At 36.1% G+C, this 18,726-nt stretch overlaps 2 protein-coding genes across 2 annotated transcripts; one reads left to right on the top strand and one right to left on the bottom strand.

Annotated features, from left to right (window-relative positions):
- The first annotated feature begins 627 nt into the window (after nucleotides 1-627).
- LOC113331594 (probable glutathione S-transferase) lies at nucleotides 628-1,679 on the top strand. Its single transcript, XM_026578294.1, has 2 exons — nucleotides 628-1,057; nucleotides 1,142-1,679. Exons 1-2 carry the CDS (start codon nucleotides 788-790, stop codon nucleotides 1,277-1,279), a joined length of 408 nt encoding a protein of 135 aa, XP_026434079.1. The 5' UTR covers nucleotides 628-787; the 3' UTR covers nucleotides 1,280-1,679.
- A 473-nt stretch (nucleotides 1,680-2,152) lies between these two features.
- LOC113331613 (UPF0329 protein ECU05_1680/ECU11_0050-like) lies at nucleotides 2,153-4,256 on the bottom strand. The gene is made up of 2 exons (XM_026578306.1): nucleotides 4,142-4,256; nucleotides 2,153-2,898 (listed from the first exon to the last, which is right to left on the bottom strand). Exon 2 carries the CDS (start codon nucleotides 2,867-2,869, stop codon nucleotides 2,372-2,374), a length of 498 nt encoding a protein of 165 aa, XP_026434091.1. The 5' UTR covers nucleotides 2,870-2,898; nucleotides 4,142-4,256; the 3' UTR covers nucleotides 2,153-2,371.
- Between the last annotated feature and the right edge of the window lie 14,470 nt (nucleotides 4,257-18,726).

Here is an 18,726-nt window from a genome sequence, read left to right as displayed (position 1 = left end):
AAAGACCATATCCATTGCCATCTTCATGCGGTTTCCTAAACGTGCCATGATTGCCGTCCTCCATCAGATTCCTAGACGCGTCATGATTGCCGTCCTCCATCAGATTCCTAGACGCGTCATGATTGTCGTTCCTAGACGCGTCATGATTGTCGTCTTCCATCAGATTCCTAAACGCGTTAGGGTTTGGATCTTCGTGCTGCCTCCCAAACTCGGATGAATTAGGGTTCATAGCACTAGGGTTTGTAGCGTTATTCCTAGGGATATAGATACTTTTTGATCTAGATTGATTCCATATCCTTTTTGATTGATTATCATAACGATTGTTAAAAACTGGCGGATTATTGTCTTGATTTTGCGCCATTAGAGCGCAAAATCAAAAGAAACCTAAAGAACGCAAAAGAGAAAAGTGAGGGAGAAAAAACCGGAGCTTCCCACGTAGGTTTTACACCATAGTGGTTCAACCAACCACTCTATGTATGACGTCATGGGTGACGTCCTAGCTAGTATTAACTTTTATTATTATTTTTGGAGCAGGAAAAACGACTCGACTAGATTCAAAGGATTAAATGATCCAACATCTACGCTTTTGACTCGCAACAATCCATGTAAAACTAGAAGAATTTTTATATTGCACGAGGTAAATTAATGCTTCCAAGTCCGAGTGTTTACAAAATGAAACGCTTATAAATATAGGGAGGCTGCATCATTATCTGAGCAGCAACAACATGGGAGAAGAATCAGTGAAGTTAATTGGATCTTGGTTTAGTCCTTTCAGTTTCAGGGTTAAATGTGGTTTAGCTTTAAAGGTATCGAATATGATTTCTTACTGGAAGATTTAATGAAGAAGAGTAGACCATTGTTGGAGGAGTACAACCCGGTTTACAATAAGCAGAACCATAAGATACCAGTTTTTGTTCATCGTGGAAAGTCTATGATAGAGTCCATGATTATCCTTGAGTACATCGAAGAAACATGGCCGGACCGCTATCCGTTACTAGCGAAAGACGTATACGAGAAATCTATTGCTAGGTTCTGGATTAAATTCATTGAAGATAAGGTAATGTAATTCATCTCATAAACTCTATTTAAATTTCATGCATCCTTCATTTCTCTCATTCCGGTTTTGTTTGTTAATTTGCAGACTGCCACCTTTTTTAAGTTTTTCCTAACGTCAGGGGAAGAGTGGGAGAAGGCACAAGGAGAAATATTAGAGATATTGAAAACCATTGAAACACAAAGTGCAATTAAAAATGATAAATGTAAGTTTTTTTGGTGGTGATAAGATTAATGCCGTTGACTTGGCATTTGCAGCTTTAGCTTACTGGCAAGTAGGTATGGAAAAAGTAGCAGGAGTTGCGCTTCTTGAAGCACATACATTTCCTAAAGTTCATGCCTGGACTGAAGCGTTCAGAACAGATCCAGTGATACAGAAAAATCTCCCTAACTTTGAGGAATTGTTGGTCTTTTTCGAAAATGCGAAGAAGTATGGGTACCTGCAGACACCACCTAAATAAGTTATCATTCTCAAATTTCAATTGATTTGGTAACCCTGTGAATTTGCTTACTCCTTTAGCAATCTTGAAACTGTATCTGTTACTGTTAGGCTTCTCGCCCTCTTTTTTGTATTCTGTGATGCGCTTTAATATTTGAATAATAGTAGTGTAACCTTTGCAGCTAAATTGCTTATTACTAGTTTAATTACCATTAACATAGCCTGTTTGAATAAGCTTCATCCAGTGAGCTCTCCTGTTTGAATGAGAAGCTTCATCCAGTGAGCTCGTCTCATTAAGGATGAAAAAACTGTCGGTGCTGCACATAGTACCCAAACTCACCTTGTTGGTTGAATTACTACTGTTGACAATCTCACCGCACGGGAAGCTGTTAGTGGGCTTACCCGAAATGGGACACTTTTTCTTCTCGGAAGATGAAGGACAAGTATTTCAGAGCACGCGAAAACTACATTGCAACTTACTGCACCTGCTAAGGATAAAATCTGCAGGTAGCTGGAGCAGTTTCTTGCAAATTAGTTGGAGCAGCCCTACACTGTGGAAGTCCGTTGACTCATAGCATTCACATACTTACGTTTCAATTTTGCAGCACAATGGTTAAGTATGTCAACAGTAAGTTAGGCATATGACTGACAACACATACATGAACCAAAGCCAACAGGACAGAATTCATATAACTCTAATCATAAAATCTAATGATCCCACTAAAAAACATCAAGTCATTAACAATAAACATAAGTAATTTATAGCCATGATCCACGTACTCTAAAATGTCTCCCTATACATCTTTGTTATTTGCCGCTGCATCTTCTGAAAGTTAGCAAAGAGTCTGTACATCCTCCAGAGATCATCAGGTTAACTTGTCATATCATTGAATAAGATTTAAGAGAGTGAGAACCCTCTATCCGATCTTCCTCCTCTTCTCTTTTCTCTTTCCCCTCCTTCCTTGTCCCTGTCCTTCTCCCTGTTCTCCCTGTCCTTGTTCTTTCTCCCCGTCCTTCTACTTCTACTTTTCCAACTCGTTCGCTTTCTCCTGCTTTTTCTTTCCCCTCCTTCATTAATTTTCCTCCATTTTCTTCCCTCTCCTTCGTTAATTTTCCTGCTTCTTCCTCCCTCTCCTTCTTTAACTTTCTTGCTTTTTCCTCCCTCTCCTTCATAAATTTTTCATGAAATCGTAAAAAGGACTCTTCAAAGAATCCAATTCTTGAATATTTCGTAATTCGTTTATCTAAAATAGAAGCGCGCTTGACTTGTTCTTCGGATAGTACATCGGGAGAATCTTCTTCTTTGGGTTCTTTTATTTTTCTAGAATGAGCACATTTTTGGGTTCTCCCATCTTTTGTGTTCTTATGCGCGCCCATTAAAAGAAAATGGATAAACAAACACAAACCTACAAATTACATGGTAATTGATATTAATTCCTTAAATGGATCACCAAGTGCTACAAACATTAATGTTAAAGAAATTCATGGTAGCTTCAAAGCTCGGTACCCCGTACGTTCCGCATTAAACTCAGGGCACATCAGCTCATTAAAGAAAAAAATCGTTCCAGACTACCTCACTTTAACATAAAGAATAAGGTATATATTTCATGACGGATGCAAACCACAATCAGTAAAATTTGAAGACCATTTGGTTTGTATATAATTGCACAGTAATTCAAAATCAGTAGCTCCATTACAAACTCATGACATGACAACAAAAGCCTTAGAAACCTCAATCAATAGGGCCATTTTACCTGCCTTTATGTAACACTTCTAAAGAGCTTCAAATTGGCAGAATCTTTTCGAAACAAGCGTTTAAACATTTCAATCTAAAAAATACCATATAAATGTCTTGTAGCATATATCTTATCTAACTCGCCTTACAAACCGAAGTACCCGAGGAAAGGGTTGGCCAACGCATATACATTGCACAAATCTATGTTGCTCTGGCAACGAGGGACTAATTAACATGTATAACTTTTTTAATGTGTTTGTGGGTATACTTACTTATTTGTTTCAGTTCTATTGCTTTCCATACTTCTGTCTTTGAAGAGTTCTTTTAACTTAAGAATTTGATATTTCTTTCAACTAGCTAACAAGTTTTATTTGTGTTCTATTTTTCAGGTCTCAATGTCATCAACTGATACCAGCATTATACCAGACACTATCAACTTAAACAAATTAGGTTAATAGATGTTTTTCAAAAGGAAGAATTGATCTCTTCACAAATTCAGCCAACCCTATTGAAAGGGAATCCCGAGTACTTAGATATAGAGTTAAAAGAAATACAAGAAAAATTGAGAAGACAATTAGGTATGCCTCCGGAAAAGCTTATGCACAGACTAGACCTCGGATTAAAGGCCGGTTTGCAAAAAGAACAAATGCAGAATTGGATGAAGTTGATGAACTGTTTGATAGCATACTGCTCAATTAATCAATCACACAACCAGATTTCTTACTGACCACCTGAAGCCCTGAAGCTTGAGAAATACACACATTCAAATTCAACTATAGCATGAGAAAACTCTTCGAAATCAAAACTACTACTAGATGTTATTATCTTACTGATCCTGTTATAAAACCCTAGACAAATATCAATACTAGTCATCCAAAATTGACATACCTTGAGATTGACAAAAATTGACATACCTTGAGATTGACAAACTTTTGGGTTGAAGGTGGTAGTGCTGGACCCGGTGTCGGTATACCGGTGGTGTAGCCGTGCAGGAGGGAGATGACTTCTGTTTATATTTTTCTTGAAAAGCAACTGTAACTTCTGTTTGAGAAGGAGAAAAAAGGCGATCGTTTTGTTCTTCGGAGTTCGGACAATGCAAATTAGACTGGGCCCACCTCAATAGGTGGGTTCAAAGATGCGTTAGGGCCTGAAATTCATCTCAAATTTCGTTGCCTGCTAAGAGATATTTGGTCAAATGCCAATATTGCGCGTCAAAATGGCGCATTATGTGTTGGGCATATTGGGATAAGGTCAATATTGCACCATGGATGATGCATTACGTGATTTATATTGGCCAAGAACCAATGCCACGTCATCATGGTGCATTAGGCCAGTTGGGAGGATGACCTTAAGCAAAGTAACGCTAACATAACCTATTGGACTATGGCCAATATCGTATCACAATGATGCATCATGCCAGAGCAGGCTGGCCGAGGCAATGTAAATATTGGAATTGGCCTAAGACCAATATCGCAGCGCAATAGAGCATCAGGCCAAAGAAGGTTGGCCGAGGTAATGCATGACCATCTTGGACGGGCATTGGAGTTGGCCTATGGGCTAGAGTTGAAAATACAACCATCATGGCGCTTCACATATCTTAGACATGGCAACGATCATGAATAGTGAAGCAATCACCTTAAAAATGTGAATTGGTGAATGTCAAACTGGGCCCCTGGTTTAAGTTGTATAAATCAATAAGACATATATATGCACTAATTGTTGGTTGAAGGTGCATATGCTGACTATGCACAAGTCAGCTTCATAGCTTAGATGGAAGATCAAAAATGATGCTTAGGCCTCATTTATAGTTGCGTAGACTTGCCAATGGGGCACATGATGCTTAGGAATCATTTTTCCATGTCACAGACTAGCCTTGTTCAGATGATAAGAGAAGAGGCAAAATGTGAATACAAAAGATCGCTTCGCCATGTGAAGACATCTGAAAGTATCAATACCACTGAGAAATGGTTATGGCGAAGATAATAACATTCTTGGTGAGGATATCATGAGATTCATCTGTAGTCTAAGATTAGAACACGTGTAAATTATAAAGTTAGATCGACGGATCAATATAATTGGGTGGTTGAGCATTTAAAATGCGATCAGAGTAGTCATACGAGTACTGAGGGTAACAACTTTCTCGACGAGCAATGGGAAACTGGCGAGATGAAGGAATAACTGGAGAAGATGAATTGAAATGCAAGAAAGCTACAATGATGGCAAAGAGGGATCAAAGTACATAAAAACCATGACTGACGAGTGAAGGGAAATATGAGTTGTCATCCACTGTACTGACAAATAGGGGTTAATTCACAAGAAAAGCGTGATTGGTTAGGAAGGGAATCGTGAACTGTCATTCATTAAGCAAATGCATATAAAAGGGACTGAAGTGTAGTAAAGAAGCGGTTGAATTTTTTAGGGTTCTTGGGAGATTTGTGAGAGAAAAGTTCTTTGAGAGTATTATTTTGTGAGATCATACCTTTGCAATATTTCATTAATCATAACAAGAACATCACCATAATAGATGAATTTTTGGAGTTCATCTCTTAAATCGTTCATATGTTCATCTTACGGCATATTTGTGTCTCTCATATGAATTTATAGCTTGAAAATCCATTACATATTCTTATATTGATCTTTGTGTGTTGTAGGATTTACTTCAATTAGATATAGGTTCTTTATATCATATGTAATGTTGATTTTGAACTCTATTCAAAAAGAATTTAATTGGTTGCTTCGGGGGCACCTGGATAATTGGCAAGCAGATTACTAAAAGGATTTCATCTGTTACCTACAATATTTTTGATTTTGTACGGCATTGAAAACTTGTCATGTATACATTCTCTTTTCTGCATAACAAATGTTTGCCAATGCATTTATAATACTGCAGAGAAGAGAAAACTTATAATGTTTGCGCATATGAGTAATTTTAGATTGATAAATTGTTCATTGTTGTTCTTTACAAATTTTAGAACCCTTTGAGAATGCATTAAAAAGTTCTTACCTAGCTAAAGAATTACTTGAAGTTGCAACAGCTGAAAAAGATTTTTATGGAACTTATTGTCTTTCCCTCGATATTTCTCTAGTTTGGTTCAGCATATATTGTTGTCATTGGTGGTTGTCGTAAGTGGAATAAAATTAATAATCTTATTTCCACACAATTAACTGGTAATATAATGGAACCAAGGATTGTTCCCAAAAAGAGCAGTGAGTTTTAGTTGTCAAAGTGTCGCAAGGTTTTTTTTTTATAGATTTTAAACAAAGTCAATAAAACGATTGAAAAGATTAAGTTGTAAGCAATAGAGGAAATATGATCAAGGAATCCTTCTTCTTTACTAAACCATCAATGAGTTACTATACTTTTCTACTCTTCGCTAATCATAGATTATCACCAACCGTGGAATAAAAGCTAGATCAGTGTAATCCCCTAAATTCCTTATATCACTGGATACGGAAGTTCTCGACTACCAAATTTTATTCTTCTAAACCTCCTAGTAGTAGATCACTCAAGGTGTAATTTGGTCGAATGCTTTATCTTTTTTGAATTTATAGGTTGATCCTACTAGTTAAACTCTTAGATAAAGGTCTACTTGTTAGTGTTGCTCATACACACAATCGCTCCACAGAATCCCTCTGCAAGGTCTCGTGTTCTCTACTTGTGTACGAGTTATTTGACGATTACTTATCTCTTAACTCAATATTAGCAATAGATTAAATCAATAAATCAGTTCAGTTGGCCACCTAAACAATCTATCAATCAATCATAAACATTCATTATAGTATAAACAAGCGATAATCATATGAAGAAATTCAAAGTAGATTAATATAATAACTCAAAGTAGATCAATCAATAGTTGTTTAGATTCTTACAATTTCGTGATTATTGATATCTATCTGCAAGGCCTAATACCCATTTATATAGTTTTATATTTCTTGGCCCTCAAGTGTCTAAGTCGGTTAAGGAACCCGACCCTAAGTTAGGAAATAAATACCTAAAAAATAGTTCATGAACTTTGGCCTTCATGGTACACGTACCAGGTATGCATACCCTCCCTTAAGAAAGTGTCCAGGAACTTTTTGGTATGTGTACCAGGTATGCATACACTTCTTTTCATGAAATTCCAGAGTTTCCATGGTGAAAAAACGGGGGTCTAACAACACCACCCAATAAGTCGATTAGCAATCTGTATGGATTAAATCCGAAATACTTGGATAGAGAATCAACTAGACAGTCAGACTCAATCTAGATAAAAGTATCTCAAGGAGTTAATATCTCAAACTCTCGATTTGATCTTTACTCAAGCAAATAGAAAATTGCGAGTCTTTATCAAAGAGAGAGATAACTTGGACGGTGCCAAAGACCAATGTCCAAGGATCAATCAACTACAATCAACAACCAAAGGTTGGATTAGAGAAGTTGATGATCTTAACGCACAACCTGTATTATTTCAATTATATAAAATATAATGCGGAAAAGAAATAACATAGGCACCATAATTTTGTTAACGAGGAAAACCGCAAATGCAGAAAAACCCCGGGACCTAGTCGAGATTGAATACACACTGTATTAAGCCGCTAGTGTCTGATTGAATACACACTGTATTAAGCCGCTACAGACACTAGCCTACTCCAATCTAACTTCGGACTGGACCGTAATTGAACCCCAATCAGTCTCCCACTAATTCAAGGTACAGTTGCACTCCTACGCCTTTGATCCCAGCAGGATACTACGTACTTGATTCCCTTAGCTGATCTCACCCACAACTAATAATTGCTACGGCCCAAAATCCCAGGCTTAATAATAAACAAATCTGTCTCACACAGAAAAGTCTATCAAAGAATAAATCTGTCAACCACAGATAAACCCTAAAAGAGTTTTTTCCGTCTTTTGATAATAATCAAGGTGAACAGGAACCAATTGATAATCCGGTCTTATATTCCCGAAGAACAACCTAGATTAATCAATCACCTCACAACAATCCCAATCGACTAGCGAAACAAGATGTTGTGGAATCACAAACAATGAGACGAAGGTGTTTGCGATTACTTTTTATATCTTGCCTATCGGAGAACTCTCACGATCTCAAACCAATCAAAGATTGTACTCGTACGATAGAAGATGCAAGATCAGATCACACAACTACGATAAAAGTAATATCGGTCTAGCTTCACAACCCCAGTGAAGTCTTTAAGTCGTTAACCTGATTTTAGAAAAGAAAATAAAAGGTTAATGAAGATCGACTCTAGCGAGCGCACTAGTAGCACACTGACGTGTGGGGATTAAGTTTTTTCTCTAGCTAGATGTCTCCTATATATAGTCTTCAAATCAGGGTTTTGCCTTAGTTACAAAGCAATCCATATCCACTGTTAGATGAAAACCTAATTTAGATTCAAGCTAATATTTCTCAACCGTTAGATCGAAAACTTAGCTTGTCATACACACTTGGTAAACATTTACTGGGTTTGTGAAAACCGTGCCCAAACGTGTATTAGTGTATTGGTTCAACATAGTAACCAAAAAGGTTAACCATATGAGCATCTCATATTAACCTGGTTCTTCTTCACCATAACTAGTTCAATTTACTCAAATGAACTAGTTAAAGAGTTGTCAATTGCTATGAGATCTTATGTAACTACACAAGACACAATTTAAACAAAGATGATTCGATTCGATTGAATCGGCTCATGAACATTATAGCCACGGTTTTCATAAAGCATTCCTTAGTAATTTAATGATTCATGTTCAGAGCACATCTTTAGATCATAACCTCTTAATCTCACAAACAAGTTTGCGGACTTAAGTTAATCGGTTGAGTTTTCCAAACTCAGCAGAAATTCTCGAAAAGAGAACTTCCGCCAGTTCGCGGACTGGGTTCGCGGACTTAGCACACAAATGAGTTTTGGAAATCTCAGCAGAAATTCTCGGTCGAGAACTTATGACAACTGGGTTCGCGGACTTGGCAAGACAATTCCAAAATACTATCGATTTCTCTTGATCAACAAAGTTCGAAAACTTCGGTTCAAGGAATACATGGTTATGTAATCTAAACTCTAATTTCAACCATTGAGACATTCTCAGAGGATGCCATATAACCGTTATTCACAGATCGTTTCACGTCAGAGCAATTCTCAAAGTGATTGAAACTTTTCATGACTTGCGTCACTAGGTAAAGATAAACCTGATCAAAGCGAAACGCTTTACCAACACATAATTTTGAGATATAGATAAGATAGATATACTCAGATTGAAATATCAAATGTGTATGATCTAGTCTATATAGCATACGACTTTTGTCTCATAAAAAGTATGAGATAAAATAAATAGATTTTTGAGTGATAGATAAGTTCAAGTCTTCACATACCTTTTTGTTGATGAAGTTCCACGGTTCCTTGTGTAGATCTTCGTCGTTGCCGTTGAATCGCCATGAAGTTCTTGAGGTCAACTACACTTTTCCTATCCTAGTCCGAGACTTAGCTAATAGTCTAGAAATCAAGACTTATAGTTTTGATCACTAACATTGACAAACATGCTTGATATAGCAACGCATGCGAGGTCGACCGAGCTATGGTCTAACAATCTCCCCCTTTGTCAATTTTAATGACAAAACTATTAATACATATGGAATACAAAAAAGATAAACTTTAGTGGCTCCTATTCCATAGTCTAATCTTCAACGTTCCTTGAAATCTTCGTCCTTCCAAGTACTCCAATGATCCCAAAGGTTGTAAGTTTAGCACCATCGTTGTTGAAGATCCGTAGCTATAACAATGAGAGAACTCGAGATTCTCGATCATTATTATACTGTGTCATAGTACTATTATGTAACATCAAAGTCCAATTGCATCACGAATTTAACAATAATACTATGGTGATATGTATCACTCCCCCTTAGTCAATACTCTATCTCGATCATGGAAACCACTCCCCCTTACACAATGATCCGAAAACCATATGTATTTGTAGTGTGAACTACATTATCTCTCCCCCTTTTTGTCAATAAAATTGGCAAAGGTAAAATAACGGGATCATAATGAAATTTCCACAAGAGACATTTCATAGACCAAAATAAAAAAATACACATCAACTTAATTTGGATGCAATCTTATAGCCGAATATAAGAGCATTCATCAAGGAGTTTAAAGATACAAGATAACCCCTATAAAATTCCACAGCCGCATATCCCTCAAGATATTACCATTAAGCACAAGTTCAAAAGAACTCTCCCTCATTAGATGTCATTCCCGAAATAACAACAAGAGCGACCTTAATTTCGAAAGAAAAGAAGGATGTTAGATTAGACACCAAAAACCATAGAAATGATTTTCGATATCCAAAACTCAACCAAATTAATCACAAGAAAACCCATGATTAATTTAATTGGAATACGCAACCAAAACAAACCATAAAAGTGATCGATTTAATAGATAGTGCTCAACATAAGTAAACTTACGGAGCAACGACTAAGTTAATCACACTGAGATGACTAACTTAACCGTTCATATACTCAACATAAGGAAAACCTTACGGAATATACGACTACATTAACCAATAGAACATGATTAGTATGGCCATTCATATACTCAACACAAGAACTTGTGGAATATATGAAAACTCAACTAGATTAATTAAAAGAGGACCTATAATTAATCTAATTGAATACAAATAACCAAACTAATCACCGAAGTAATCAATTTAATTATTTCGGGCTCAACATAAGAGAACTTATGGAACCCCGACTAAGTTTATCATAGAACATGAAAACCTTAACCGTATATGTACTCATCATAAGAAAGAAGAAAAGCTTATGGAGTACAAACTAAATAACCAAACTAGTTGATTAATTTAGTTCCTAATGCTCAACATATAGCATCTTACAGAACAACCAACAAAGCCAACATTAATCGACTTAGTTGTAAGGTGCTCGACATAAGACACACAATGGAGCCTTCACGGTATACAAAGGATAGATCAATGAAGATCAAAAACCGTGGATAAACATACAAGGATCCATTCCATCTTTCCATCACTATATGCATAATGACATAATAGAATTTATCCTTGTCAAAACAAAAGATTTCATCCTATTTTCCATCAAATACATGACTGCATAGGCATAACTTTTTTATTTGTCAAAAGTCCATTCGTCCTTAAACCAATAAACCAATAACGATCATGAACGACTTTATTTTTGACAACAATATGGGACCTTCAAGTTTACGGGCGCAAACAATACATATCCCATAAAAATATTTCAATATATCAAACCATAAAATACTGCAATAACAATCATCCTCCAAATATTTTTAAAATTTTAATACCAAAAACCTAAAAAATAACATAAGAGAATGAAAACAAAAACATCTATGTGTAGTCACAATCTTCGCTATTCAAGCACTAGTTCTTCTTCCGAATAAGCCAAAAAGAAGACATACTAGGTATCTAAACCTCTTGAAAATCATTTCACTTACCTTGAATATTCTTCTCGTATTCCCTATATTCTTCAAGCTCATCTTCAATTAGGTCAATCCTTGATTCAAGACTATCTATTTTCTCTTCAAGTCTTTTGGAAGAAACTCCAAGTTCATTTTTCATAGCACGAACTTGTTCCAAGATGAGATTCATAGTTAAATAGATCTTATCAAAATGCGAGACAGTAGGGTTCTCATCAGAAGAAGAGACATGTTTGTCATAGCACATCTCATTGTCAGAAGAATCAAAGCGAATCTTCCTTGAGGGAAACAGAACTGTCCATACATCAATTTATTTACTTGAAAGACTAGAGGAGGACATGGTAGAGAGGATTAAATGAGAATGCTGAAGAGGTAGAGCTTTAAAAAGGAATACAGGTGTAGGAATCCCAGAAACACCCTTTTCACCAAACCCTAACAGAAGTTTGTTACCTGAAAAGCAGGAGCCGTTTGCGATCAAGACATGGTATAAGCAAAAACAGAAAACAAACAAAAACATTGTATCACAGTCCTCTTGTAGATCATGATTCTTATATAAGAGGAAAACACACAAGAATCATTTTTCAATAAGATTACTGAGCACAAGGCTTCCAATCCAATAGAGGACTGGGATAATCTTTGCAAAGAGAGAAACTATCTATTGGAATAGGTTTCTGCTTATTCATTTGAAAAGAAAAGTTATGAAGAACTTTCTTATCCTTTGTAATCATAGTTTTAGAAAACTTGATTGTTGATCTTCGCAAATCCTGCACCGTTTTTGGAAACACCCTTTGATGAAGAGTATACTTCGTTTTCCCTTTCAGTACACAACAGTTAGACACGCAAGACATATTTTGATTTAACGTGCTAAGATGATCCTGAGTCGAACTTAATGAATCACCGAGATTTGGTAGACTCTTTTCTGAAACACTCTTGGAGTTCAACACACGAACAGGAGAGGTTTGCTGACTTGACACAGTTGAATATGTCATGAAGGCATCATGAAAATGATTTTCAGCAAAAAGACTATGAGAACAATCATAGATTTCCTCAGGACAATAATCGAGAGTATTCATCCATGCTTTTGTTATCTTTCTTACCTCCGTTTCTGGATCTTCTGAAGTGACCTGAACACTTTTATAGCACGTAAGACCAGTTTCATTAGTACGCCTTTTCTAGGTATCCTTATCCTTTACATTGACCAACGGAGATTCTTTTTGAGACTTTCTTTTGCTACGTCTGAGTATTTTCTTAAGTTTCTGTATAAACAGAGACAACGTAGAAATAAAACAATTCTCACTTTTATCGATCGTCAATTTAGTACGACAAGTCTTACAATCAGGAGAAGTGACATGATTGTTAGACAATTGATGGTCATATCTTGACATGTATTCGCGATCAAAAATTCTAAGTTTTCCGACAAGTGTGTTTCGCGAAAGAGTATTAAGGTTATTTCCCTCAATGATGGCATGTCTTTTAGATTCGTATCTGGATGGCAGCGATCAGAGGATTTTCATCACAATTTCCTTTTCAGGAATGGTTTTACCCAACGCACATGATGCATTAACAATTTCAGACAATTTGTGATAAAAGTCGTCAAACGAATCTTCTTCTGTCATATAAAGGTCTTCCCATTCGGAATTAAGGTTTTGAAGCCTAGCTTACTTTTCACTGGGGTTACCTTAAAATACGCTTTCTAAAGTATCCCAAGATTCTTTAGACGTAGTGCATGAGGCCACATGATGTTGAAGATTTTGGGTAATAGCATGCAAGATGGCGTTCAACCCGTCGGAGTTTTGCCTTGCGGCAGTTAACTCGGCAGCATTTTACATAAATAATTCTTTAGGTACAAATGCATTGTTTTCCATAACAGCGGGAGTCTCATAGCCATTCACAACATAGATCCATGATCGGAAGTCACGCGGTTGAAGAAATATGCGCATAAAAACTTTCCACCATAAATAGTTTATTTCATCGAAGACTGGTGGTACGTTTACGGAGATAGCACATCCGTCCATAGAGTCAGATCGCTACAAACACAGACTTTTGAGGTCTTTAATGTGTTTTCCTGCTCTGATACCAATTGAAAAAGCGGGGGTCTAACAACACCACCCAATAATTTGATTAGAAATATGTATGGACTAACTACGAAATACTTTGCTAGAGAATCAACTAGACAGTCAGACTCAATCTAGATAAAAGTATCTCAAATAGTTAATATCTCAAACTCTCGATTTTATCTTTACTCAAGAAAATAGAAATCTGCGAGTCTATATCAAAGAGAGATAACTTGGACGGTACCAAATACCAATATCCAAGGATCAATCATCTAAAATCAACAACCAAAGGTTGGATTAGAGAAGTTGATGATCTTAAAACACAACCTATATTATTTCAATTATATTAAATATAATGCGGAAAAGAAATAACACAGACACCAGAATTTTGTTAACGAGGAAAACCGCAAATGCAGCAAAACCCCGGGACCTAGTCGAGATTGAATACACAATGTATTAAGCCGCTACAGACACTAGCCTACTCCAAGCTAACTTCGGACTGGACCGTAGTTGAACCCCAATCAGTCTCCCACTAATTCAAGGTACAGTTGCACTCCTACGCCTTTGATCCCAGCAGGATACTATGTACCTGATTCCCTTAGCTGATCTCACCCACAATTAAGAGTTGCTACGACCCAAAATTGCAGGCTTAATAATAAACAAATCTGTCTCACTATCAAAGAATAAATCTGTCTCCCACAGATAAACCCAAAGAGTTTGTTCCGTCTTTTGATAATAATCAAGGTGAACAGGAACCAATTGATAATCCGGTCTTATATTCCTGAAGAACAACCTAGATTAATCAATCACCTCACAACAATCCCAATCGACTAGCGAAACAAGATGTTGTGGAATCACAAACAATGAGACGAAGGTGTTTGCGATTACTTTTTATATCTTGCCTATCAGAGAACTCTCACGATATGAAGCCAATCAAAGATTGTACTCGTACGATAGAAGATGCAAGATCAGATCACACAACTACGATAAAAGTGGTATCGGTCTGGATTCACAATCCTAATGAAGTCTTTAAGTCGTTAACCTGATTTTAGAGAAGAAAATCAAAGGTTAATGAAGATCGACTCTAGCGAGCGCTCTGGTAGCACACAGACCTGTGGGGATTAAGTTTTTTTCTCTAGGAAGATGTCTCCTATATATAGTCTTCAAATCAGGGTTTTTCCTTAGATACAAAGCAATCCATATCCACCGTTAGATGAAACCCTGATTTAGATTCAAGCTAATATTTCTCAACCGTTAGATCAAAAACATAGCTTGTCATACACACTTGGTAAACGCTTACTGGGTTTGTGAAAATCGTTCCCAAACGTGTACTAGTGTATTGGTTCAACATATTAACCAAAAAGGTTAACCATATGAGCATCTCATATTAACCTGGTTCTTCTTCACCATAACTAGTTCAATTGACTCAAATGAACTAGTTAAAGAGTTGTTCAATTGTTATGAGATCTTATGTAATTAAACAAGACACAATTCAAACAAAGATGATTCAATTCGATTGAATCGGCTCATAAACATTATAGCCACAGTTTGTATAAAGCATTCCTTATTAATTTAATGATTCATGTTCAGAGCACATCTTTAGATCATAACCTCTTAAGCTCACAAACAAGTTCGCGGACTTAAGTTAAACGGTTGAGTTTTCCAAACTCAGCAGAAATTCTCGGAAAGAGAACTTCCGCCAGTTTGCAGACTGGGTTCGCGGACTTAGCACACAAACGAGTTTTGGAAATCCTAGCAGAAATTTTTAGTCGAGAACTTCCGACAGTTCGCGGACTTGGCAAGCCAATTACACAATCCTACCGATTTCTCTTGATCAACAAAGTTCTAAAACTTCGGTTCAAGGAATACATGGTTATGTAATCTAAACTCTAATTTCAACCATTGAGACATTCTCAGAGGACGCTATATAACTGTTATTCACAGATCGTTTCACGTCAGAGCAATTCTCAAAGTGATTGAAACTTTTCATGACTTGCGTCACTAGGTAAAGATAAACCTGATCAAAGCGAAATGCTTTACCAACACATGATTTCGAGATATAGACAAGAGAGATATACTCAGCTCGAAATATCAAATGTGTATGATCTAGTCTATATAGCATACGACTTTTGTCTCGTAAGAAGTAGGAGATAGAATAGATAGACTTTTGAGTGATTGATAAGTTCAAGTCTTCACATACCTTTTTGTTGATGAAGTTCCACAGTTCCTTGTGTAGATCTTCGTCGTTGTCGTCGAATTTCCATGAAGTGCTTGAGCTCAACTACACTTTTCCTATCCTAGTCCGAGACTTAGCTAATATGCTAGAAATCAAGACTTATAGTTTTGATTACTAACATTGACAAACATTCTTGATATAGCAAAGCATGGGAGGTCGACCGAGCTATGCTCTAACACACGGTACATGTGCTCAGAATGCGTACCCTCCTGTCATCGGTATTCGATAAATTTGTTTGCCCATAACTTCTTCCGAGCTCAGAATGACCTTTTTTTTTTACTTTGTTTTTGTAATTTAATTGTCATCAAGATGGTGATAAGAAATACTGAATTTTAATGAGTTAAGATTGGTATTTGGCCCGTCCCTTGACTTTGAGCAGCTTTGCTCCATTTCATTGCACTTCTTCCACTTATCTTCGACTTGGGCACTTGGATACTTAGAGTATTTCTCTTCTTGGATCTTTTTAGATCATTTTTGTATGATTCACCTAATAGATACAAATTAGAGAAAACAAGAGCATTAATACGAAAATATGCAAGAATAATAACTAAATCAAGTATGGAATAAACACTAAAATCATATAAATTATGCACTTATCAATTATTCTCTTTCTTCTTCTTTTGTCAGTATCCGAGGTATATATGGATTAGGCTCGAACGGCAACAAAGTCAGTATAAATGAGAAAAAAAGATGCTTCAAAAATAAAAACGAACATAGTACAGTGGATAAGAGGTTGGCATTCATACATGAGGAGGAGCAAGGTTCGAATTATTCGTTTTTTTTTGTTTTTTTTTTGTGTTTTTTTTTCTTTGAAGCATGTATCCTTTTTTAGACTTATAAAAATTAATAAGAAGATCACGAGTAAAAATATATGTAAGAGTCGAACCTATGATCCCTTAATAGTTAACATGGTAAGGTTCAAAGGAAGGTAAAACTAAAGGACATGGGTTCGAATAACTTTATTTCATTTTTATATAAACTTGAATTTCACGTATACACTTAAGAATTTGACAGAAGTGTGATTCTGACCCAATCAAAAGTGTCGACTTTTACGAGTCTTGTTGTTTTCGAGTCACAAGTACGATCCAACATACCAGCTTGATTTTCAAATCAAATCTTTGACACAATTCGTATGAGTCGAAGAGGGATTCTTACAAGTCTAAAAACTATGGTAATCACTATTAAATACTTTTCATGGATTTTTTATTTTTTGACTGATAAAGCATTCATTAGATAAAAAAAAAGAACTAATACAAGAGATAGTATCACCCTAGGTGGTGGAATATACGAAAAAATGGAAGGAAAAAAATTACAAGAAAAATAAAACAAAGCTAAAAAGGAAAGATAAGCTAAACAAAACAAAACTGTTTAAAGTAGAAATCCTTGTAATTCGCCATCACATGCTGATAAGATATATCCGAAAAATCTTCAAACACATGAATAAATGGTATCCTTAGTTATATCAATCATATGTGCGACTGTTTGAGTTTTGCCATGAAAGATACTGACGTTACGTTCTTTCCAACTGAACCACACTATCGCGGAGGCAAAGGATTTAAAATCCTGAATATTCACCGGATTTCTTTCGGTATTTTTTAGGCGTCAAAACACAATGGGGGTCTAACAACAACACCCAATATTTCGCTTAGGCAATCTGTATGGACTAACTCAAATATATTTTTAACTAGACAGTCAGACTCAATCTTAAGAAATTACATCCAAGAGTTATATCTCAATTTCTCAATTCATTCTGCAATCAAACAAATAGGAATTTGCGAGCCCGATTGAATAAGAGAAATAACTTGGACGGTAACAAAGACAATATCCAAGTGTCAATCAATTTAATCAACAACCCAAAGGTCGGATTCACGAACTGATTGAACTTACGCACAACCTGTTGTATTTCAATATATAAACAAATATAATGCGGGAAAGAAATAACACAGACACCAGAAATTTTGTTGACGAGGAAACCGCAAATGCAGAAAAATCCCGGGACCTAGTCCAGATTTGAAAACCACATTGTATTAAGCCGCTACAGACACTAGCCTGCTACAAGTTAACTTCAGACTAGAATGTAGTTGATCCCTAACCAATCTCACACTGATCAAGGTACAGTTGCACTCCTTATATCTCTGAATCGCAACAGGACTCTATGCACTTGATACCCTTAGCTGATCTCACCCACAACTATGAGTTATTACGACCCAAAGTCGAAGTCTAAATAAACTAATTTGTCTCATACAGAAAAGTCTATATAGATAGATAAATCTGTCTCCCATAGATATACCTATAAGGTTTTGTTCCGTCTTTTAATAAATCAATGTGCACATGAACCAATTGATATACCGGACTTATATTCCCAAAGAACAACCATGAAATATCAATCACATCACAATAACTTAACTATATGGAAGTAGAACAAGTTATTGTGGGATCACAAATGATGAGATGGAAGATGTTTGTGAATAATTTTTATCTTACCTATCAGAGATAAATCTCGAGCAAATATTAGAGAAGATAGTACTCAATACGATAAAAAAAAGTAAGATCAGAACACGCCACTGCAGAGAAAATAGTTGGATCTGGCTTCACAATCCCAATGAAGTCTTCAAGTCGTTAACCTATAAGGGTTTTAGGAAAAACCTAGTTTAAAGGAGAATCTGTAGCGCCCCCAAAGCTAGCAGCTGACTAATCCAAGATATTAACTAAATAAAGAGGCACTACGAATCTAATTCAAATACTTAAATATTCAATT

The sequence above is a fragment of the Papaver somniferum genome, unplaced genomic scaffold, assembly GCF_003573695.1.
Source record: "Papaver somniferum cultivar HN1 unplaced genomic scaffold, ASM357369v1 unplaced-scaffold_125, whole genome shotgun sequence".
NCBI lineage: Eukaryota > Viridiplantae > Streptophyta > Magnoliopsida > Ranunculales > Papaveraceae > Papaver > Papaver somniferum.
This window is presented reverse-complemented; position numbering and strand designations above follow the sequence as displayed.